General features: G+C 37.8%; 1 protein-coding gene across 2 annotated transcripts; it reads right to left on the minus strand.

Moving 5' to 3' along the window:
* Positions 1 to 454: 454 nt before the first annotated feature.
* LOC104611943 (GATA transcription factor 24-like) lies at positions 455 to 25,836 on the minus strand. Of its 2 annotated transcripts, XM_010279238.3 has the most exons (7): positions 25,053 to 25,836; positions 24,873 to 24,953; positions 24,616 to 24,749; positions 12,123 to 12,230; positions 11,872 to 11,977; positions 800 to 871; positions 455 to 720 (listed from the first exon to the last, which is right to left on the minus strand). In XM_010279238.3, exons 1-7 carry the CDS (start codon positions 25,380 to 25,382, stop codon positions 619 to 621), a joined length of 933 nt encoding a protein of 310 aa, XP_010277540.1. In that variant the 5' UTR covers positions 25,383 to 25,836; the 3' UTR covers positions 455 to 618. The 2 variants fall into 2 exon arrangements, with proteins under 2 accessions (XP_010277540.1, XP_088746578.1); XM_088890452.1 differs by lacking the exon at positions 800 to 871 and having other exon boundaries at positions 25,053 to 25,835.

The following is a 25,836-nucleotide window of genomic DNA, read 5'->3' on the forward strand; positions in this document are numbered from 1 at the left end:
AAAAAATCACTTGCGTTGCCAATCAAAATCTGGGTAGATAACCTAGATACTGAAGAGTGCAGACTTTATTTGTTTCCACTTCCAGTTCCAGCATATTGAATGCATGGGCGAAATTATAATAAGCAGACCGTATGCTTAACAATCAACAAGGCCACCGTTAATATCAGGTCCCTTGTGAATATTATTGAAATATAGACATCATGTGATTGAAGTAGTTTGTCCATGGAATCTCTGCCCATTCAACCAGTCCAAAAGAGAAATTTCCAAGCTCCAAAATTAAAGCATTCGTAGTGGATGGCGTTGCTTTATCATTGATGAACCTGGTAACTTTCATTCCCATGGGATTCGAGGTCCAAAATGTGAGAGCACTCGATTAGACTAAAAGGGAAGGGAGCTACTAAACTGAGCCTTAATACTTTGAAGGGATTATTAATCTGTATTAACAAAGGGAGGCTGGAAAATGATCTCATGTATTGATCAAAGCAGTGAAATGATCTGTACAATCTGTCACAGCAAGCTGAAAGGAATATTAATAGAAAACCTTACATTCATTTGAGATCTGATGCCAGGGGCAACCTGAATGGCCTTGCCCCTCGGGAAACAAGAGTAGCACTGCAGTTACTGTTCAGCTGTCACAGCTGAGTTATCTCCATTAGAGGAAGTGACAACCTCTGTTGGTGCATCACCTGGAGTGGCTCCAACATATTCAATAGCTTCAACCTGTGAACAGAAATCTATTAATACCGGAAAAGGAAAAAGCTAATGCCAAGATTTGATTTCACTTTCCATTATGACGTGCCTGTTCAATTGGGTTCACAGCAGGGTCATGCGGTACAATAGCTGAAGTCTTCGAAAGATCTCTTAAGGTCCCCTGCATAGACCCCACCAGCATTAACAGGTATGGCAATTCATGAAATCATATCTGGAAGTAGTTAATCCTTTGATGTCAATACTGCAACCTAATAATTTTTATATGGTTCACTTTCTTTTGGAGTATGAACTAGATGAAGTAACTGGAAAAGGAAGTTCTTGGATGCTTTTAGCCCAAAACTACCAGATTTTTGAGATAATTAAACACAGAAAGCCCTAAGGCATGCCTTAACAATATAAGAAAACTCATAATTGAAGGGGACTCGAAGGTGGTGGTAGGGTGGCTGAATAAAGACAACAGTCGGTTATGGAATTACAGCAATGAGAGGAGGAAATTTAGGTGGCTGGTTCAAGAGATGGAAGTCAAGATCAGCTGGGTGAAAAGATCAGCTCTTTTGCTGATGGGTTAGCTAAACAAGGGGTGGAGAGGGAGTCAATGTTTTGGGCACAGGTGCAACTTTATTCTTTTTCTGTTCTTGGGGGGGCTCAAGCTTCAGATGGAAGATAAGATAGTTTATCTTCCCCTTTGTAATTATTTCTGTGATTAGTTAATGAAATGTGTTATTGAATAAAAAAACAATATTCACCTCCTGTTTTTATGAGCAAACAATATTCACCTCCTTCATGCCACTCATATTGCTATTTCATTTAACCAGCAAGCAAACCAGAAAGAAAAGAAAGTGATTGTTTTTCCCTCTGATATTTTACAGCATGGTTGTCATTTAGAAAATCACAAGACTTCACGGAAGAAAATAACTTTCTGTCCGTACACTGGGAAATAATGATAACCACCTATATAAGACAACTAGTACAAACTCATGACACAGCTTCAGATCCCATGCATACATAAAGTGATATTAACTGGATATTTCTTTGGCTCGTGACTGAGGATTTACAAGTGAAGATTAGGTGTTGCTGACAGAACCAGGGAAGGTTGAGACTTGAATATTTTGATTTTTCTTCCCTCCTCTCTCTTCTCTTATAGGAAATCTCTTTGGGGTCCTTTACCCTCAGTAATGTATCCCTCTTTGACTCAATACATTTTTTCCATTATCAAACCATTGATATTGTAATCCCTTGTTGATATAAAACAACACATAGCATCAACTATCTTAATCTGAACTTCAAGACAATACGAGGAAGTCAATGATACAGCTTTCCCCATGCGTATATTTGTAGCTCAGGTTGGACTATCAATTTAGAAATAAAAGAAAAATTAACAAATTATCACTAATATCTGTTCTGGCGCCTTGGGTCAATCATTCATAACAAGGGAGAAACGAGTTTGTTGCCCATGGATTAGAGCAAGGTGCTTGAAATAGAGAGTTGCATCCAGTGTGCTGTGTGACCAGCAGCATATACAAATGAGACAGAGTGCTAAGTAATCAAGAGTGATGAGATGGATGAGTAGCAAGACTAGAAATGACAGAATAAAAATTGAGCACGGTAAATTACATAGGACTTCGGGAGTATCTCCAGATGGTGACAAGATGAGTAAAAGTTGACTGAGATGGCTTGGTCATGTACATAACAACCAATGATTGCACTAGTGAGAAATGAATCCGTATAACGTTCTAAAAGAACGGGAAAACAAAAGAAAGCATGATTGTAGTAAAAATGATTTCAAGTCCTTAAATCATTTTTAGTTGGCAGAAGAGAAATGTGGAGTGTAATTCTGCTTGGGTTCATCTTGGTGATGCCTCAGATTGTAGTTCTTTCGTATTTGTCTGTTTACGAAAATTTTATTTAGTAGTAAAAAGATTTAAGGAAACATAATTTGACAAAAAAACATGGCTCTGATAGAGCATGGTGGTGGAAAAGGTTTTGTATAGACAACCCAAAATAGTTGGGATTAAGGCTGAATTGAGTATCCATGCTCACTACTAAAAGCAGATTTAAGCTGTGTGAGATACTGGAAAACCCATAGTGAGACTATGTATAAACTCTTTTCATAAATGAAGCTATATACAATCTTAGCTTCCAGCTTCTTTTAATCTTGCGGAAAATGATATGAGACCACATCTTTTTTCAGGACAAACAAGAAGATGAAAAAGAATGCGTATGCTGCTATTTACACTCAATTAAGTTTCAGACTATATCTAGCACTGTTCCATGAAGGGTTCCAAAATGCTTATGGACATTAATGGCTTGAATTCCATTTATATCAATGGAATTTGTACCTATAAAATCAGCCAGTTTCAGATTCAGTTCCTAATACTGTTCCATGAAGGGTTCCAAAATGCTTATGAACATTAATGGCTTGAATTCCATTTATATCAATGGAATTTGTACCTATAAAATCAGCCAGTTTCAGATTCAGTTCCTAATCCTTTAGGTTAGTCTACTAAGGCCCCATTTGGCATCCACCCGAAGAATCGATTCTCACGATTCTTACGATTCTCCGGATGAGAACCATGTTTGGACATGGCACTGTATCGTTTCTGATTCGAATTTGGATGAGAAAAATCCTTCCAAAAGCAAGATTCTGAGAAGTGAAAAATTCACTTCTAAGAATCGAGATTGTGTATGTTCGATTCTCACTACATTAACTTTAAAATACGACACGTATGTCCCATTTACACGTGAAAGCAGGGGCACAAAGGTAATTCTGTTAAATGAACATAACAATGATCGATCTAAACTAATCCCACCAAAGATAACCTCTCCTTTTCCTCTACCCCCTTCCAACGGTGAGCTCTGCTATCAACGGTGTTATCTCGACAGTCGATCTCTCAGGTAAGTTCTGGTTTTTCTTTTTGTTATTTTCGTAATTAAAACTTAGACACGACATTGATTCCACTCTCTTCTCGACAAGGTTTTAAAAGGATAAAGGCTGGGGCGAGGCGGTTGGGTCTCATAAGGGCGAGGCGTAAGCCTCAAGGCGTAAACAATAAAGACATGAAAAACATAAAATTAAGATCTTATATGACTTGTTTGAACCATGCACATCTTTTTTATTTCTTTTTTCAAAATTTTGCATTAAAATCATGGTTAGTTTTATGTTATTTAATTATTAAAAAAGAGTTTTTTTAAATACCTTAAAAATGGGTATCAGTACCCCCAATATACAATGACATATTGTATCAATACTTTGAACCTTGCATGGTTAGAATCTTAACATGGTAGTTTTTTCCCTAAAATTTAAACGCTAGAACAAAACAATATAGTCAAATCTTTAAGCTCAAGGGTATGAACCAATAGTGTTTTAAGAATAAAGCATTCATGTTTCGTTTCTTGCACTTGTATGCATTAGTGAAGAGTGACCACCTATGTGATGCAAAATAGATCATCAAATATGGGTAAGTGGGCAAATGGGTAAGAATAAAGCATGAACAATACGGAATATGAACTAAAGCAAGCTATTTTTTTATACATTTTTTTTATTCAATAACAGTAATTTTATTAAAAATATATGGAAATTACAACCAGATTGGAGGGGTAAGAAATCTTAACCCTCACTTACGGAACTGAAAACACCTATTATAATATAGCCCAAAAGAAACTAGATCTTCCCACCCCTGTTTAGCCAAGGTGTCAACCATGGAATTAGTGCTCCTCTTGGCCCATTGAACCCTTACAATCATATTCTGAGTTAGCTGCTTGATTTTCTTTCTTTCATTTGAGAACTTCCACAGGCTAGACTCTTCCTTCTACAACCAACTAACAGTCAATTGAGAGTCTCCTTCCACCAACAGCTTACTAATATTCAACCGCTTAGCTCTTTTTACTCCTTCTAGAACTGCCAGGATTTCAGCTCTCAGAGAATCCCCCCCAGCCTATAGATCCTGAGAACATAGCAATAATTCGACCTTCTTCATCCTTGAAAATACCACCTATGCCTGAAGGGCCTGGATTACCTTCATTGCTACCATCGAAGTTCAATTTGATGAAACCCAAATCTGGTGGAGTCCAAACAAGTCTAATAGCACTAGACATAGGAGCTGATAGAGCCACTTCTTCCTAGTCTTCCACAGACCAGATGGACCATAAGACAGCACTAGGAATAGTCTTCCACACTATCTTCCTTTTCTTGTTAAGCCCATTGATATTCCAGCAACACAAAAGTTCCTTTACCGAACTTGGCATAGCCCATCTTAAGTTCATAGAGCTGAAGAAGTAATTCCACAGCTGAGAAGAAAACGGGCAGTGAATGCACAAATGATCAGTAGTTTCAAAATTGTTCCCACACAAACTGCACGAAAGGTCCAAAAGCTGAATGCCCCTTCTCACAAGATTAGCTCTAGACAGACATTTATTCAAAACCATAGTCCATACTAGAAAGTTGGATTTAGATGGGCTAATGGGATTCCACACCTGATGACAAAGGAAATCAGTGGCACCCATTCTACAAAGTTTGGAAGCCAAAGACTCGACAGAGAAAACACCATCTAAAGTCCACTTCCAATTCCACTTATCTTCCAACCAGAAATCAGCCTCTTGATTCTGAAGAATAGTCAACATGTTCATTATCTCTTTCAGCTCCCAGTCGAAAAGATTCCTTCTAAAGGTAGGGGGCCAAATAACTGGATCTCCAGAAAAACTGAGTCAACATGTTCATTATCTCTTCCAGCTCCCAGTCGAAAAGATTCCTTCTAAAGGTAGGGGACCAAATTACCAAATCTCCAGAAAAGTTGCAACACTCGGCCAAGATGTCAATTTTCTCTCCATTCTTTCAATAATCGGGTCCCAAATTGAAGATAGCCCACAACTCGCCCCCAAAAGAAGACCCAAATACTTAACTGGGAGGGACTCAACCTTACATGCCAAAATCTCCACACAATCAGCTAAGTTGGATACCTGACCCACTTGAATGATTTGACTTTGTTCCAATTGACTTTAAGACCAGAGACCACCTCAAACCAAGATAAGATCCCAAGAATTAAGTCCACCTGGGAGGGAGAAGCATCCACAAAACATAGAGTATCATCTGCAAATTGGAGAATGTTAACCTTCTCCCCCTCCGGAGTAATTGCAAAACCTTCCCACTCACCTAATTCAGCAGCCTTTTTACAAAACAAAGTGAGGATCTCCATTACACATATAAATAGTAGTAGAGATAGGGGATCACCCTGTCTAAGAACCCTGGAACTATCAAAGAAGCCTGCAAATTGTCCATTAATCAAGACTGAAAATTTTGGAGAGATGATACATACTTTTCTCCAATTCCTCCATTTCTGCCCAAAATTCATCTGCTGCAACACAAGGTCAACGCATCTCCAATTGACATGGTCATAGGCCTTTTCAATATCAAGTTTACAGATCAGCCCTGAGGAACCTTCTCCTCTTCCTGAATGAATCAGCTCATTGGCAATAAGAACTAAATCAAGCATCTGTCTACCCGGAACAAAGGCACTTTGATTGTTAGAGATAACACTACCTAGAACCCCTTTCATTTTCTCAGCAAGGACTTTGGCTAAGATTTTATAGAAGCTATGCAGGGGTTTGAGGCTATTGAGGCCAGGCCTTTTTTCTTAGCCTCGCCTTAATAGGCTTTTAAAACAATGCTTCTCACTTCCTTGATGATAGATCTGCACTGTATTGGCTTTACTTTAGATCCCAACCTCATCTCCTGTTACAAAGAAGGTGCAAAGAAGCATATTTAGAGTGATAAAAATGGTGGGACCATTGCGCGGTGGTAGATTAAGCACCGACGGGGGAGGGGGGACTATTGGTACCAAAGGACCTCTTTAGAGCTTCTTCTCTTACCGGATCTCCATTTCTTCCATGTTTGCTCTTTTCTTCCTTATTCTCACTCTTCCGCTTCTGATGTCAATGGAGTCTTCATCAACAGTTCTTCGGCTGTCATTTCCCGCTTCTGATGTCAATGGATCTTTAAACCAATGGGAAAAAGCAAGTCATTTCAGAATCGATGACTCTTTTAGTGATTTTCCCCATATCTCAAATCACAACTTCTTCTCTTCTCTGTCCCTTCTACTAACCATCACGATTCAGTGTCATGATTTGTGATTTATTTCATTCTTTTTCCATTAAATTAAGATAATTAAATCATCTTAAATTGTTATTGGGATTGACACAAGTTCTACCTAGTACCGGACCGACGATGCAGGTCTATGTTCATCGGACATTTTTGGCCCTAAAATCAGATCCATCGAGGACAAGAGTCAACTTGATCCACAAGCAGGCCAATGACCACATCGCCCTTAAAGGAAGCCACTTTGATTCCTGAAACAAGAATTAGAGTTCTATGCCAAACACCTACTTTTTTATAATTAAAATGCCAAACACCTACATTTGCTTCCTAGAATTAAGAAAATCTAGAATCCGTTCTTTTTGGATGGATTGTAAGGATGATAAATTCTAGAATTGATGCCCAACAGAGCCTAAAACAAATTACTTTTAAATTTCATCTAGAAGAGCAAAGAGCATATACAAAAGAACTACTCTTAAGAGGGTAAAAAGTGCAGGAACAGAAGGTTGAAGTAGTGGCGTACAACAGATGATAAAGAAGCAGTAATCAAGGATTGTTTTGAATTAGCAACTTAAGTAGAAGAGCAGGTCTTAAAGTTGAGATAGAATGCCAATTGGAAAAATAAATCATTGCCCAGTCTGCCATCAACTATCAATCATATCATCACTCAAGCACCAATTTTCGGGAATCAAATTTTAAAGACTGAGTGAAATTCCCAATCACTTTCTAAGCTCTGGATGACTCCTATTTGGCTCTAGCTTAAAAACGATCTTATCAAGACAAGACATTTTCACTTAATAGTTACCCACCAAAATAAAGGTAAGACTTTTTTATTCATTGATTCTTACCTAAATTCCTAAAAGGTGTATCACTTATAAAGCAATACCTACCATGGTTTCAAATGTCGCCAAATGTCGCTAATGTCGTCCGACATATGTCGATGTCGAGGCTCACTGACATGAAAATGGATGGTAATATAAAAACTACATTATTTCAGTCGACACTTCCTATATTTCAAAAATGTCGACCAAATCAGTCCAAATAACCAAAAAAAAACACTTTTTCCTATTATGTCGACAAGATGTTGACTAATGTACATTAATAATATAATATATTAGTATATTATATTAATATAATACAGTATATTAATATAAATTATTCCATTAATAATATCTATTTAATATTTCAAATAAAATATTTATAAAAAAGAATTAACAAAATATAAAAACAAAAGAATAAATTAATTACTTTATAATATAAAACGTAAAATATTTTTCAAGTAATAAAATATTAACTAGTTAGTATCTTTAAAATATTTTTTGAAATCAGAAAATGTTTATTAAATTTTATAATAAATCATATTCTACATTTAATATAAAAAATCAGAATAAATTTATTAAATTTTATACTAAATCATAATTTATTATAAATTTAGTATTAAAAATCATAATAAATTCATTAAGTTTTATAAGAAATCAGAATTTATCATAACCTTAATACTACGAAAAGGAGAATCACTTTGTTATATTTATAACAAAACATAATGTATTATAACTTTAATATTTAAAAAATCAGAATAAATGTATTTTTATTTTCTAGTGTAAAATAAATATTTTAGAATTTATAATAAATCAGAATTAAAAATAAGAAAAGAAAATATCAGATAACCTTGTAAAAACATCAAAATGCATAATAAACCAATAAATCATCATTTACTAATTTGTTGTTGATCTTAGTTTCTTAGCTTTATATGATGGTTGGGAATAAGATAATAGTCTAGAAATGTATTAATGCTTCTTTTATCATTTTACAAAATATCATCGCATATTTCCACATATTTCATAATATTTCCACAATGTCTCTAATTTTCACAATATTTCCCTCGACATTTCCGACATATGTCCCATATTTTGGTAAGCGACATTTCCATCGACATCAACATTTTAAACCTTGATACGTACACAAAATAAATCCTAAAACAAATAAACCACATACTTAAAAACTAAAATAACCCAAATGGCAACATATTGACGCATGAATGAGTGGAATGATCTTGGGCTTGCCAGAAATGTAGTTGAATAAAATTTGCAATGATGCCAAATAAAGAAAAAAATGAAGTTGCACCATCTCAAGTTTAGGACACAATGATATAGTTGAGATAGGGCCTCTACAGTTTCAGCTTGAGGCCCAATCATTCAACAATAACTTTGAATATCAGCTCCTTTATATCCTGCAACATTAAGCATTATAATCTACCAAACTCAGCCACATCATTGATCTATTAGATGGAGTTATCCCCTCAAACATTACCATGTAGGAGCTCCCTTTTCATTTTATCTAACAGGTGATAGATAAAATATATTTCATGGCAATCATCACAGGGAATCAAATCTTAAATATTCCTTACAGAAAAGCTACACTTAAATATTTATTTTCAATTAGACTGCTAAACATATATGTACCCAATAATTTCTGATAGTAAATGCATCCAAAATCAAAAAATGGATAAACTATATATATAAATTTCTGAAGGCCACTCTATTAGAAAAAGAAAATATTCACTCATAGAGACTAGGATCATAACAAGAAGGGTATTGGCAAAGGAAAAGAGATCTGGAGACTCATACTGGTACACTTGGATTGTCTCTTGAAATCTCATTTCCTTTTTCCCAAAGGGTGTTACTTTTTTTCTAATTTGAAATTGGGGAGGGAACAAGGTAGAATTAATTTAAAGGGACAAGAATAATACAATGAAGAATCCAACACATGCATGACCAGAAAGAGGATGACAAAGGAAAAGCAGGTAGCAGTACAGATATGTTTGCATACTCTCAAGTAACCTTTTTGTACATTCCCATTAGGCAGTACAAGTCAGGTATCCAGTTTGAACAATTTACACTGCATTAGACCTGGGCTATTGGGCTGGGCCATTTCAAAATTAACAAATGCTCAAGCCAATCCCACCTAAGTTGCACCCCTAATTCCCATGTGATGCAAGAGATGAAGAGTCGAAATTGGAATTTTATGATATTTTATGTATTTCTGTATCTTTTTGACAATAGGGGTATTTTTGTCATCTTGCAATTTTCTGTGGGGTCCAATGATTGGGTTTAAATTGTCTAGTTATAGTTTGTTTATGTTTAAAATTTCAGAGTCATTGCATAAGTAGGATTAGAGTTATTGAGTCTTCTTTGAATTGAAATAGGATATGACAAGTTTGAGTCCTACTATGTACTAGGATTATCTAGTCTAACAGTTTGACTCCTAGGATTATTATGAATTTAGAGTTTATAAATATGTATGGACGTTTTACACAAAGGCAATAAAGTTTATTGAGCTTTCTTCAGCTTATGCTAGCTATGGTGAGTGATTCCAGGTATTTTCTCTCTTATTTCTCTCCCTATTTTCTCTCTTATTCCTTCAAGAAGCCATTACAGCCATCGACAGCCATAAAACTCTAATCAATAAGACCATTCAACATTCTCTAAGGACTAGAACCGAGCTGGTCCTACATCAGTTTGGTATCAGAGCTAGTAGTTTATTCACTATGTTCTCACAAAGTGACCAATTCTATAGGCCCAGGGTATCTTCTCACAAAGTGACCAATCATTGATGATTGGGTTTCTGAACCATATGAAGGGTCTCTGGTTGACTTATTTGAGAAGAAGGTGGAAGAAAACAGATCTAATAATGTTGGCTACGGGAGCAAGGTTTTCAAACATGTTAGAAGAGAAAGGGAAATACCAGATTTCAAAGGAGATGATGATCCACAAGCATTCTTTGATTGGGTTGCTAAGCTAGAAGAATATTTTGATTGGGATGATATGTTTGACAAACAAAGGATTAGATTTGCACGCATGAAGCTGACGGGCCATGCTAAAGTATGGTGAACTCTTGAGCAACGACTAGAAAAAAGAGGTGAGTGATTCCCATGCCCTAGTGTGATTCTAGACACCCTGTGAGTGATTCCAGGTATTTTCTCTCTCCTTCCTCTCCCCATTTTCAATCTTATTCCTTTAAGAAGCCATTACAGCCATTGACAGCCATAAAACTCTGATCAAGAAGATCATTCAACATTCTCTAAGGACTAGAACTAAGCTGGTCCTACATCACCATGGCTCAGTCCCTTGGTGTACATGGGTGCCTGATGTAATCTCACAATTTTCAGTAATACAATACTTCAACCTTTCAAAAGAAATAAATAACTCTCTTTGTCTAGGAAATCAGATGAAGGTAGTACTGAAACGCAAATAATGAGATGCCAATTAGGAAGCCAAAAGGATGATATAAGAAACGCACCAAGGTACAACACTAATGATAGAAACACAAAATCACCAGGTATACCAAGGGATAGAGAGATGTGCTTGGTAAGGAAGGGCCTTTAGGGACACTGCTATGTATCAATAAATTCTCTTTGCCCCTCTCCCTCCTCTCTGAATGGTTTTGCCATTGGCAAGAATTGAAGTTTAAGTTTAAAAGTGTCAATTGCATTAAGAGTAGACCTGGCAATCGGGTTGGGTGGGTCAGGTTCGAGTTGGGTTGTCAAATGCTAGACCCTAACCCTAAATGTTCGGGTTAGGGTTGACCCATGGGTCAATTCGGGTCATCCCAAAAAATAATTGATATTTAAAAAAACAAGGAAAATTTACATGAAAAATGTCAAAATTAAAAGAACCTTAAAATTCCAAATATAAAATGAAAACTTGAACATTTAACAATTTAAAGAGTAAACAATAAAAAGTAAAGACTAAATAGAAAAAATTAAAGAGTGGAAACTTCTAACAATGCATAAATAATCCCAATTAGACTTGGCAATTGGGTCTGCGGGTTGACCCATGACCCAACCCAACCCATTTTTCGGGTCGGGTCGGGTCGGGTCATTTCCGCATTCGGGTTGCTGCATATGAGACCCTGTCCCTCTTTTTCGGGTTGGGTTGGGTCGGGTTCGCAGGTTGGGTCAACTTTTTGCCAGGTCTAATTCAGAGGGAGAGAGGCCCTCTAACAAAAATTAATATAACTAAACATAATGAAGAAAGAAAACCGTATTGATCAACGTCTATGCTCATACCAACCTTGTTTGCCCACATAAGTCCGCATGCATTGCACAAAGTCCTCGGCCCAGCTGGTCCGCGGCGCATCATTGGAGTGGACTTTGAGCTAGTGCCACAGTGTTGACATCTACATAGAACATACAAAGATTATTAAAAAACGTGACAGCATAAGGAAATCAAATATAACGCCACCCTAAAATAAAGGGTAAAAAGGACAAAGTTTAAAAAGATAAAAGATAAACAAAGGAAATCAAATATAGCACAGAACTTACATAGTTTCTCGTTGTGGCTCGTCTTGTCCACCTGGTGTACAACTTGATGAACCCATTTCATCAGAACTTACCTTGGACGATGTAAACTGACCTTTTTTGCGTTGCATCCTGATAAAAACATGGTTACATAAATCAAATTTGATTAAAATGATAGCCAATCAAGATAAACATTCCTACAAAACAATGAATTTCCAAAGTTGGTTTAAATGTTTTTTTTTATTTTTTAATAGGTAAACATATATCAAAATTTGCTAGTTAGCAAGGAATATAGACATCGGGAGAAAAATTCTTAGCCTTACATCCATTGTCTAGAAGAAGATAGGTACCTAAGTATGCCTTTTATATACTAATTTCAGGTTCTGAAAAATGAAAAGAAAAGTATACCCACATACACCTGCCTCTATGTGTCAACAGAAACATGATGGATATACTCTCGTGTTGAGAATTTAAATTGTGTAAAACCAATAGCATGCATAAGCCCGACTGTTGTAATGCTGCAAGAAACGAAGCTCTTTGAATTGAACAAAAGAAGGATAAGAAGCATTTGTAGTAGTAGAGGACTGAGATGGATTTTTGCCCCTTCTTGGGGTGCTTCTGGCTTCTGGGGGTATTCTTACGATGTGGAAGAATGAGGTGGAGTGCTAGGAAGAAGTGGTTGGACAATTTTCAATGTCAATAAAAGCTAAATTGATGAATGATGGAAGAGAGTAGGTATTAAGTATTAACAAATGTGTATGGCCCCAACTCATATAGACAAAGGGACGTTTTCTATGAGGAATTAGCTTCAATTAGGGGTTTATGGGAGGGACCATGGTGCCTGGGTGGAGACCTCAATGTTATAAGGTACACAAGTGAAACTAATAACCCAAACCAGACTATAACCACAAGCATGAGGAAATTTAATACTGTGGTGGAGTCTTTAAAGTTATATAAAAATAAAAATAAAACTTCCTACAAGCCTCTTTTACTTGGTCCAGTTTCCAAGAAAATTAAGTTTGTTCAAAATTGGATAGGTTACTTTTGTCCATTGAGCAGGAAGATTTATGGGCAAACCCTAGTGCTCTAAGCACTATCCTTTGAGCCTAGACAAGGACGCTCACCTTGGGGGCCCTACCCCTACACCTTTCAAATTAGAAAATATGTGGTTGGAAGTACCAAAGTTTATTGAGAAAATAAAAGAATGGTGAGATGAAGGTGGAATCAATGTGAGCAATAGAGGGATGAGATTTACAAAGAAATTGAATAGACCAAAAGAAAAAATCAAGGAGTGGAATAAAGAAGAGTTTGGGAGAGTTGAAGAATCAAACGAAAGAATTGCTAAAAGGATTGAGGAGCTAAACAAGAAGGAAGCCCAAAAAGAGATTAGTGTGGAGGAAAGATCAAAAAGTCAAGTTAGAGGAGCTCCTGAGAAAGGAGGAAATCTCTTGGAGACAAAAACCAAGATGTAAATGACTCTTGGAGGGTGATGGTAACACAATATTTTCACTCTGTGCAAATGGAAGAAGAAACAACACGATCTCTAGCATTGAGGTTGAAGGTCAGGAGATAACTTTGTAGGAGGAAATAATCAAAAGTTTTGTGGAGCAATTCAAATCAAACTTTGCCTCTCAAGGAGAAAGGAATACAGAACTAGGGGAGTTGGATTGGATTAGATTACCGGAAAACCAAGCAGCTCTTCTTGTAAGAAACTTCAATGTGGAGAAGGTTCATGAAGCAATCTTTTCAATGGAAAGATCTAAAGCCCCATGACCTGATGGCTTCTCGATGGCATTTTATCATGATTGTTGGGCAATTATAAAAGCTAACTTAATGGAGGCGCTTGCTGAATTCTATCACAAGGGGGAAGTTTCACCAGGAGCAAATGTCACATTCCTACCTCTAGTGCCTAAGAAGAAAGAAGCAATAACTCCAAAGGACTATAGACCTATAAGTCTTGTGGGTAGATTTTACAAAATCATTGCAAAAAAGGTCTTGGCTGGAAGGTTTAAGTTTGTTTTGATGATCTCCCAAAATCAAGGAGCTTTTGTGGAGGGAAAACAAATAATTGACCAAATTCTTGTGGCAAATGAATGTGTCTAAATTGAAAAAGCAAGGAGGAGAAGATCTAATATGCAAGTTGGGTTTGGAAAAAGCCTATAATATGGTGGATTGGAATTTCTTCCTAAGTTTGTTTATAAAAATTGGAGTGGGAAGAAGATGGAGAAAGTGGATAAAAGGACGTATTAGTTCAAAACACTTCTCAATTATGATCAATGGAGTGACTAAGGATTTTTTTTCCCAACTAGAAGCCTCTGCCCCCTTTCTTATTCACCCATATTGCAAAGGTCCCAGGTAGATTGATCGGTAAGACTGATTTTGAAAACCAATTTAGAGGTTGGAGAATTGGAAGGAAGGATCAAAGGAGGTGGTTTTGACTCACTTGCAATTTGCAAATGACATAATCATTTTCCGTGAGGATTGTACAAAACTTAAGGTAAGGAACATGAAAGCCTTAGATGACCGCTTCCAAAGGATATCAAATCTGAAAGTCAATTGGGGAAAAAGCTGTGTGGCAGGGATTAATTTGGAAGAGGAACACACTCACTTGTTGACGGAAATCTTAGGATGTAAGGAAAGAAATTGGCCTCTAGAGTACATCGGTATGCCATTGGGAGGAAACCCAAGAGCAAATAGCTTCTAAAAACCAATAGTGGAAAGGTTTGCTAAAAAGATAGCCTTATGGAAGAGAAGCTAATATTTTATTTCTTTGGGAGGAAGAATAACCTTGATCAAATCCACCCTAGCTAACTTACCCACTACCTATCAACTTTTAGGATCCCAGTTATAGCTAAAAGGCTAGAAAAAATGATGAGGGACTTCTTATGGGAGACAGAAGATGAAAAGAAAAATCATTTGGTGTAGTGAGAATAGATGCGAAACCTAAGGAGCAGGGAGGATTAGGTATTGGGAATCTGATCAAAAGGAATACAACTCTTCTAGGAAAGTGGCTTTGGATATTTCCCTTAGAAGGAAATAGACTGTGGCACAAGGTTATTGAAAGCATTCATGGTGTAGCAAGCAATGGTTGGGATGCAAAATTTGTACCTCACTGCTTCACATTCCCCTTGGAAAGCAATATTTGAAGTATTGCCTACCTTTCTTAATTTTACCTGGTTTGTGTGGGTTGTGGGAACATAGTTCTATTTTGGGAAGACCTTTGGCTTGGGGATGCGCCACTTAAATTACAATTCCCAATATTCTACTCTTCTTTAGCAAACCTTATGGTTGAACCTGTTTGTAGATTTTGCTCTTAGAACATGCTTTAAGCTGGGACTTTGGTTTCAGAAGAGATTCAAGGGATAATGGATGTAACTCCCTTTTGCTCCTACTCTCTCTTCTGGAAAAAGTTTTTTGTATCAAAATCTTTTGGATAGTAGAGTTTGGTGCCCCTCATCTGATGGCATATTCCCTTGTTCCTCCTTCTTTAGCCTTCTCATCAGCTCAAAACCTAAGGGGGTAAATCTCCCAATAAGAGAAATTTGGTGCAAACCAATCCTTCCTAAAGTGCAGGCTCTTTGTTGGGAAATGTAAAAAAGGGATGAGAAATTAAAGGGCATTGGCAAGCTGTATTCTGATGAGTTTGTTGGGTCGTTGTGTAGGTAAAACATGGTATTTATCTCAAAACAAATAGTGCAAGGCCAAATGGGGTTATCAGAAACTCCAAGTGGAGGATCTTGGCAATGTTTTCAAGGTCAAATGGTTTGGGAAACTCTTTGAAGGTTGAACTGTTGGCTTTACTGCAAGGCCTCGGGTTAGCTAACCAGCTGGGGTTTAGGCTGATCGAGGTGGAAGGAGACTGACAAGTAGTTATCTCTTGGGCTAAATCCAACAGACGTATTCCTTGGACCCTTCAGCATGTGCTAAGGGAAGTGGAAAAGATTGCAAAAGAAAATAGTGGTTGAATTTAAGTGGGTTAGAAGGTGTGAAAATGGGTTAGCTGATTCCCATAGCTAAACAAGGGGTTATGAGGCAACAAGCCAACGATTGTTTTGGACATCCATGTAATTTGGGTATGTACTTAGGGGATTGAAACTCTGGTTAAACAAGTTGTATAAATCACTTCTACATTCCAAGTATTATAATAAAATCATTTTCTACTGATCAAAAAAATGTGTAATTAAGTTATCTTGGAATTCTTGATGGGTGACTGAACTTTTCCAGTCTTTGTACTCAATCTATTATCTTTAATTAATGAAATTTATGTTCCTTATCAAAATTTAGAAAAAAAAAAACAACAGTACATGTGCATGCATGTAGAAGCCTAAGTGTAAAGGGGCATTAGAGTACCTCAATATCCTAAATTCCAAAGTGTATATTATGCTCTCTATCTTCATTCTAACCTAATATTATCCAATACTCTATACCACATTTTTCCTTCTTGAGGATTGCAAGAGGATCATATCAAATTGGATATGACTGGATATTGAAGAAATTCAAGGATATCAAGAGAACTGAAATTGATATAAAAATCAAGGGGATGAGGTTTTGGTGCATGAATTTATGTTTTTTAATGTTCCTTGGGTTTTAGTGGAAAAAGGTCTGATTGCAAATTTTGTTATTTAGCTTTTTGCTCACTGCAATATTCATAGAGGTGACTTTTTATAATGCAGATGTAGTCATTTGAATTATAATCACTAATATAAATATACTTTAACTATGAAAAAATAAGGTAGCAACAAGTTAACAACAGGATTTATAGATCTCTACCACCAATCCACAAGTGAGTTTCCGTTCTACAACCCTTTGGGACTAACATAGCATTTTTATTGGTCTAAATTAGCATTTTTTTATGTGATTGTTTCCATCATTTGATCATTTTCTCTCTTCGATTGCAGATGGGTTCCCCTGCAAGATGTTGTAAGCCTATTCAACTCCAACTTTCTGAGGCAGACAAACAGAAAAGGGAGAATTATGTGGACAGCAAGGGCTGCAGTGGTGTGGTCCATTTGGGAAGAAAGAAACCATAGAATCTTTAATGATAATAGCAGGTCTAAGGAGCAGCTGATTGAAACCATAAAAATCACAGATGCGTATTGGGTAAAAATGTTGGAACTCTTTTGAGCTTTTTCAGCTAAAGAGATATTAAGTAAGCAGTTAAAAGTGGAACAAACAGATAGAAGAAAAGACAATGTGAGAGTAGAGTGGAAACCCCCATCTGAAAACAAAATGAAACTGAACTTTGATGGTGATTCTATGGGAAATCCGAGGAGGGCAGGCATAGGGGGTGTGTTCAGGAACCATTTAGGTATGGTGGTGGCCATGTATTCAGGACCAATTGGTTTTGGTGACTCAGTTAAAGCTGAAATTTCAGCACCTTGGAATCACAGACATGCATTCAGGATGATAGGTCACCTAGCAAGGGAACTCAATACCACCTTCATCTGGATTAGTAGAAACACGAATGGGATGGCAGATGTACTAGAAAAACAAGGGGTTGATAGACATCATTTGTTTTGGGCAAAAACATAACTTCATATTTGGGGTTTGGTTGGATTGCTCGAAGGGAGGAGAATAGGGGCGGAGCCCCTGTTTTCGAAAAAAAAAAAGCATTGAATCTGGGCTGGAAGAAGAAGAAGAAGAAGAAGAAGAAGAATAGGGGCGGAGCCCCTGTTTTTTCAGGGAAAAAAAAGCATTGAATCTGGACTGAAAGAAAAGGAAGAAGAAGGAGGGGTAGTATAGGGACGAAGCCCCTATTTTTTCGAAGAAAAAAAGAACTGAAGCTGGGCTGGAAGAGAAGAAGCCCCTGTTTTTTCAAAAAAAAAAAAGAGCACTGAAGCTGGATTTAGGCGCCCGCCTAGGCGTCGCTTTGACAACTATGCAACCTACACATAAATGATACAAAATAGATCGAAAAAACTCCGATCTTCATATCCCAAAAACTGACGCCCTTAACAGTCCCCAATCATCCATCCCCAACAGCCGGCTAAAACCAAAACAAAAACCGAACCCCTAATTAACTTTGACTCAATCAGTCTTCTCGTTTGAATCTTAGATGCAAGCTTACTGTTGTCTTCTAACTGCATTTTTATGTTTTCTTACTGCCTTGTTAGGCCCAATGCCAAACAGAGCACCTTTTAGCCTTGCAAAAACCTTTGACACTGCTATCTGCTGATGACTTTACCTAACCTTCTTAGATCAGCATCTTCTAGCTGTGTTTAAGGTTCCTGTAGCTTCTTTCAACCTTGCAGCAAGTTCCTGGCCTCTATCCGACCCCTCCACCTCCTCCAAATCTTCTTCCTTTTCCTTGGTTCCATTCTTGCATCCTCCGATCAGCTCTTTCATCCGTTGAAGGACTAAATTACTCGAGTTATGGTCAACCACTAGCTCCTCTTTATTATCATTCTCCCTATTTCTTTCTTCCACGGACTTAAAAGCTTCCTTTGCAAACTCCTCCCCACCTAAGAAAAACAAACCTATAATCCTGCTAATTTCCACTTCCTTATCACTTGTTCAATGTCACAGCTCTTCTCTATCTTATGGACTTCATCTATCATCGGATCATTCTCATTTTCCTCCACAAATCCCTCCCCTACATCCACTATCTCCATTCCCCCTTCTCTGTTTTCTTCTAACGAAAAAGTTCAATACCTTTTCCTAACCCCACCCCAACTCTTCCTTCCTTCACTCTCGTTCCCCCCCCCCTTCCCTACGCCTTTTCTCCTCTACAATGCTAATATCCCCTTTTGCTCCTAAGTCTTCCTCTTCTCTCATTTCCTTCTTCCCTTCAACCCCACTCAACACTTCTCCTTGAACGATCTCCTTCTCTTCCCCAACTCTAGCTTCTTCTCTTCCCGACATAGTCCTATTCACCTTTTCGCTCTTTTCTCCTCTGTTGTTTCTTTTTGCTCTCCCAAATCTTCTTCCTCTATTTTTTCCATCACTTCATCCAATCGAAAAGAACCTTCTTGAGAAACCTCTTTGTTCCCCTCTTTTTCCTATTGAAATTCCATGAAAACAATGTCCGCTTATATCTTTTCCTTTTCTTCATCTAATCTCTTTTCTTCCCTATCAATCTTCTCTGTGCTTATAAAGTTTCCCAATAAGTTATGTTCCCTCCGACTCTTTCAATCTTCGATATGTTGCAGCACCTTTGGAGAAGATAATAGACCACCATCACCGTCTCCCTTCATGCTATTTGAGACTCAACTCACATGACTACTTAAAAGGTCACGTGAATCAAGTCTTGCTAATAAACCTTCCTTTTGGCCCACATTTAACCTGGTTGGGTCAGAGAAAACTTTCAGTATTCCATTTACCTCTATACTTTGACCTCGCCTCTGATCAAACCGAGCCCCCTCCTAATTAGCTCAACAAACAAGGGACCAACAATTAAATTCTTTTTAGTTCCAGAAAAAATTGAAAATTTTTCCTTAGTTTCCAATGTATCCTTTCGACTTTTGGTGCTTCATGTAGACTGCCCCTTGCCAGCACAACATCGTCTTCCTCCTTGCAATGATGGTTCCACAAAGCCACCTCTACGTCTACCACCAGCCAAATCTTCCTCCACAATCCACCGACATAGAGATCCAAAGATCTTGGAATATCCTCCAGTTTCAAACCGACGATCCTAACTTTTACCGCATGCAACTCGCTCGCATCAAAACTTTCAAGAGTTCCACCCATGCTCCCAACGATCCTTGTAAGCATCGTTCCATTCCACAAGTTGAAAGAAAGCCCCAACAATTTCACCGTGAAACTTTCTTCTGCAATTTCAACTTCATTGCAAGATATGTTCCATCTCTAAGGCACCACCTGAAGTACTTAAATTGTGCATTGGGATTTAAATTGTGTGTGCATATCTTTACAAAAGCACTTACTTCAGATGCATCTTTACAACACACAATTTAAATCCCAATTCACATACTAAGGCACCACCTGATAACTACTGAAGTGGCTGAACTGGATGACGTGTTTTTTGTCTTTTAGTGGATGAAGCAATCAAATAATAAAATGTTTGGTGGTATATCAATTAACCCACCTTCATCTTCACTTCTTCAGCCATTAAAGAGCTTACAACCTATTAAATAATGTATTCACTAAAAGACAAAGCAATAAGCCATTTAGTTCAGTCATTTCAGCTGTTATCAAATAGCCCCTAAATAGAAACTTATCTTACCATTAAATTCTTTTTTTAAAGGAAAATAAAATATATTAAAAGAAAAGAAAATTACAGGGAATGTGACAAGAGATCACCTGAAAGGAAGAGGAGGAGGGAGGGAGGGAGAGAGAGAGAGAGAGAGAACAACTCAGCATTCTACCAAAAACCCAACTCCAAACCCTCAACAGCATGACCACCAAAAAAAAACTCCAGAAGAATGTCCCAAACCACAGGAAAAGAGGACTAACAAAAGCTTGCAACGAACCAAACCAATAAGATGACAAAACACCAAAATCCAAGCAAAACTATCAATGCTTACAACAAAAGTGGAATGCAGATGGACTTTTTCGGTTAAATCATTTGCTCTCAAGCTATCAGAGATTAATATTGGTGCAGTTCCTGCTTCCAGAATTTCAAATCCCGTTTTCCCCATCAAAGGTAAATACTCTGGTGTGGGCTGCTTCTCTGAATAGATGTTTAACTAAATCAAATCTGTTCTGAAGATGAGTGCAGATCCCTGACCAGATTTGACGCCGTGTGGGCAGGCACTGGAGGATACAAGTCACCTACTAAGCCTTGATTGTCCAATTCCCTCACTTACCAAGGAATAACATTTTTTCATTGTTAGCAAGTCATACTCGATTATCTCCCAAAATTAATTAAAGCATCATTAAACCTAGCAGAGATGCCCAGGCCTAACCTCTGTGGAGTTATAGCTTACAAAAGCCGGTTGAAAAAGAATATGCATTCAATAACCATTGCCTTCATTTTTTTATAGGAAACGGTAGCTTTCATTAGCTAAAAAACCAGAAATACAACTGTCACCTGCTAGAGTGTAAGGTGACCACTGAACAAAATTCAAATTACAACACTGCCCAAAACAAAAACTCCCGATTCACCCCTTGCTTTGCTAGGTTGTCAGCTAAAGCATTTGTTGACCTCCTAGTCCAAAATACTTGTGCACCCAGCTCCCTTGTGAGGCTCAATAATTCCCTTATAGGTTGCCTAAGGGACCACATTCCCAAACTATTTGTGCAGCCAACCTACTACTAATTTTGAGTCTCCCTCCACTTCTAGTTGTTGAAAGCCCAATTGCTTAGCCAATCCGAGCCCCTGGAGGAGGGCCAACACTTCAGCTCTAAGCGAGTCGCCAAGTCCCCAAACCTATTGGACCAAAATACATAGCCAGGATTTTTCCTCCCACATCTCTAAACACACCCCCTATTCCAGAAGGCTAGGGTTCCCAACAGAGCTGCCATCAAAGTTTAGTTAGACATTACACTGCAAAGGAGGGGACCAAACTGCCTGTATAGTAAGTGATGAAGTAGAAAACCTTGAACAAGTCAAGAGTTTTCAGCCAATGTATTGCCTTGATGGTGATCCCTTCTATAAGTTCAGGAGCTGATTTTTCTTTCCCTTGGAAAATCCTGCTATTTCTCTCTTCCCACACTGCCCACAAGATAGCCGCCCTCGTTGTTCTCCACATGATCCTTCCCTTCATGTAGATTAGAAATGACCTCCATCAAAGTTGAAGAAGTAAAATTTGTTACCACTCTTATGCCATGTTTTCTGCATTTAGTCGCACCACTCTAATGATCCAATCACCAAAGCACAAAGCCACAAAATCAAACGAAAAAAGAAAGAAGGACCAGCTCCTAGGGTAGACAACCAGTGGAAACTGCAAAGCAATTATAGAGTTCATTAATGAAGGACCATACATCTTGCCTTGAAAATATCCAGGTTTTTGCTACAAACCTAAGAGCTTTGGCACTACCTATCTAGGATGATAATTGCTAGTAAGGCACATCATTGAATCATGCATGTTGATACAAAAAACCCAGGAAGTAGGCTATGAGTAAATGGAGTGTTAAGATTGTCTTAACACCATGTTGCCCTAATAAATATTAGGCAGGTTTATGAATGTAAAAAAAAAAAATGCATATGGCAGAAGGGATTAAATGTTACTACAACATATTGACACATAAAAGGGTGATGAAAAACTAAGACTAGTGAAACCAAACTATATTCCAGTTTGGAAAAAAAAGGTTCCATATTTGTAACAGTCAAATAAAAGATGTCAGCTTTTCAAATTGTAAAGGTACCAAAGGCCTATTAATTTTGGGGCAAGGCTCAAGAAGAATGGTGTTGTGAAACTTGTGATAAAATTTTACAGGGTTAATACCCCTGCTTCAACATGTTATGTATATGCAATATTCACCCCTCATGGCCCTTTTATGTAAGGGTTCAGAGCCATGCACACTTGCAACATAGTTTTACCTGCAACCTATCTGAATACCTTGTACGGCTGCTAACAGTTCAGCTCTGTTAGAGTATCCTATTCCCAAGGGGCCAGGGAACAAGGCTAAGATATTGCTGTCCTTATCACTCAGCACCCCTCCTATACCCAAATTATTTGTATATCTTAACCTATTCAAATTAAGTTTATAAAACAGAAAGAGTGAACAAGAAATACAAAATTTTGTTCTGTTTCTTTGACTAATAATTGCTGGCTATCTTGTTCATTTGAGAGGTTCAGATTATTCATAGTTTATCATCTATTAAAGATCTAATGAATATATATTTTCTAAGAAGAACTAATGATGATATAAGTTTATCTTCTAAGAACTTAAAAGTGCCCCCTAGTTTGTTGCTATAGTTGAGCATTGACCCTCTGTCAGAAGTGCCCAACTACTCAGATTTCATATATGGATAACATTTAAAGTCTTCAAGTCTGGGCTCAAAGGCGAACTGACTACATGCTTAATTTTTCATGTCGTAGTAGTGATGAGATATATAAATAAACAAGAATGAAAATGTTTCAGCAGATCTGTAACATCTAGGTCAGCTCATCATTTAGCCCATCAAGAATCACATACAAAACCAAACCTTTCAGGGTTTTATTAACTCCCTCATATTATGGCATAATATATATTTATTATCATTTTATGGTACAAGGCCTTAAATCACAGGTCACATAGAAGTATAGAACAGAGACATTTTGTTGCATTTGTGAAGTGGGAAACACCAGATCCTTTTCAATCAAGATACATCCATCTGTTTTTTTTATAAGTTACATCCGTCTGAAATTTTGGTTGACATCATTACCACATGCAAGGCACATTGATTGCATGCAAAACAGAAACTTAGAAACTTTTGTTTTGTGTCTTCTGACAACAGGATTTCTAGAAGGTTTCGTGTGGTTAGAGTCCATTCTATTAGACATAATTTCCTCAGAGTTTTTCTCCCTTCCTCTAGGAGCATTGAAGCTTAACTTTGATTGCTGCTAGTTGTGGAACCACATGGCCTTCTGCAAATGGGAAGGGTATCTTTCATGGATGCATAAGTAGTTTGTGCATGATGAAGGCCTTACTTAAGGACCTCAGATTAATGGATTCTATCAGATCACAACATGTGCAGGTTCAGAAACTCTGTTAAAAATTCTCAGATATCTTTCCTTCATGTTAAAGAGACAAGAGCATGTGTCATTTAGCTCTGCACCATGGGCAGTAAAAACTCAGTTTTCAACTCCAAGGAAATCATAGGAGAGGTTAAGAAATTGACCGAGATATTTATGACCCGGGTAAGGAATCAATCAGATATTTAACTGTTAGCCTAATTAAACATTAAGGAACTTTATGAAACCATAAAGGAACATAAGTACATTTTTCCCTAGTTAATTACCACTAGAAAATTGCATGGAACTCATTGGCATGTCTACTGTGTTCTTAATATACTCCATTCCTCCTGAATCCTGACATATATCGTTATGAGGATAATGAGCAATCTTTTTATATACATGACAAAAAACTGTGAGCATCCTCCCACACATAAGAAGAAAAGTTAAAAAATAACAAGTATTATTCTTTCAATCTAGAAAGGTAAGGGGGTTTATCCAAACCCCATGCATGACTTCCAGCTCCAGGAAATCCACTTGTAGGGATAGAATGATGACCACAGTGTATTAGCACCATAAAAGCTTCTCTTGCAAGCACAATGTCAATAACATGAAAAAAGAAAACGATAGACAGCTAGGCAAGCCTAGTCGATTTTATTGGTGAACTAGCATAACCAATGGACAAGCAAGAAGATGACACTATCATTTGCATAAGGGAGCACGATGAACACCCTTGACTCCTCAAGTTAATTTTTGTTAACTCAACACAACAAAGCCTTAAGATAATGCTTGACAAATATCATCTTAATACAAGCTAACCCATGCATGATGATAAAAATAATGGGAAAATATCTTCCTCATATTATGCGTATTTTCATCATAATCCTTATAAATTTATTTATTAAACCAAAGGAGGAATGGAGAACAATTTTTAATGAAGAACAAGATATCAATCTACACACCTCAGGGCAACTTCTTTTCGGACATTATAACGAATTTTCTTGTCGAAGCATCGCTCCTTTCTCTTTTCACGGAACCTATTTAAAGAAGCAACTCTCTGAGGAAGACTTGAGCGCCGTGGATAATCAACCAAACCCTGAAACAGGAGACCAGTAAGGCAGTGAACGGAAGCATTCCCCAAATAAGAAGTAAAAACATCATGCATGATGATAAAAATAATAGTACCAATTTAGAAGAAATTTCACGGCTGAAGGGATACCTTCTGCGGCTGGGATGCTGCAAGACCAGGCATGGCACTAGGTACTTCGTACCCTCCCAAAAGTAACAACACCGCCTGTACCTGCAGAGGTAGACGAACATTAAACCCTGAATGCACAACTTAAATCTCGATCCACCGAGAAAAGAAAACTATTTCCAATTGCATTACAAAAAATGAGACCTTTTCTGGGGAAACTGCATCAAACACATAGACTTCGCCCTGAAACGAGAGGGTCAACTGATCCATGCCCTCTCCCCGGGAAGGCAAAACAAAATTGGCTGTACTGAGAAAGGCGGAATCCGTAGGAACTTCCTCGACAGCGTCCATTACCTCAACGGTGCTCCCAACACCACCGTCTTCGAGCGTGTGAGCTTCGTAGCGGATGTGAGGATTGTCGATGGATTCCCCACCCGCACTGCCGTCCTCAGCTTCGATCCGGTTCGGAACATTCATGGATTGCATTCGGTTAGCACGTCCATACATCTGCGACTGGCTATTCGTCTCCGGCATCCTTGCCGCATTACAGCGGCTCTATAAACGAACCTCAGATAACAGAAACCCTGGTTCTTTCTCTATTCTCGTTCGGATTACCGTCTAGTGAACTGCGAAAGGTGTTATGGAGAGAAACCCTAAAACTGGCAGCAATTGGTCTCCGAATTCTTTCCAAAGAGAAAGTGAAGACAGCTCAGGAGAGGACGACGGGGCAACAGAAATAACCCTGAATCAACGGTAAATTTACGGAATATGCCCCCGAGGAGTACAGACTACAGAGTACAGGACGCTAGACTGTTCAGCTTTGGAGAATGGCAAAACAAAACGTGTACTTTCCGAAAGAAAACTCGCACAGCCAATGAGATACTGAGAGTCTGAGAGACTGAGACCCTCTGCAGTATCGCGTCGCGTGTTGTTGATGATGCGCAGGAATCTGCGACTATGCGAGAGGCAGAAGGAGCGGAAGAGAATT

Source organism: Nelumbo nucifera, chromosome 1 (genome assembly GCF_055504915.1).
Source record: "Nelumbo nucifera cultivar China Antique chromosome 1, China Antique-T2T, whole genome shotgun sequence".
Classification (NCBI taxonomy): Eukaryota; Viridiplantae; Streptophyta; class Magnoliopsida; order Proteales; family Nelumbonaceae; genus Nelumbo; species Nelumbo nucifera.

Bases quoted from the DNA above. Each gene is read 5' to 3' on its own strand.
- LOC104611943 (XM_010279238.3), bottom strand. From the start codon at position 25,382: ATGCCGGAGACGAATAGCCAGTCGCAGATGTATGGACGTGCTAACCGA. The intron at 872-11,871 runs GTTGGTATGAGC...GGGTCTATGCAG, and splicing joins GACTTATGTGGGCAAACAAG to GGGACCTTAAGAGATCTTTC. The intron at 721-799 runs GCACGTCATAAT...TTCTGTTCACAG, and splicing joins CTGTGAACCCAATTGAACAG to GTTGAAGCTATTGAATATGT.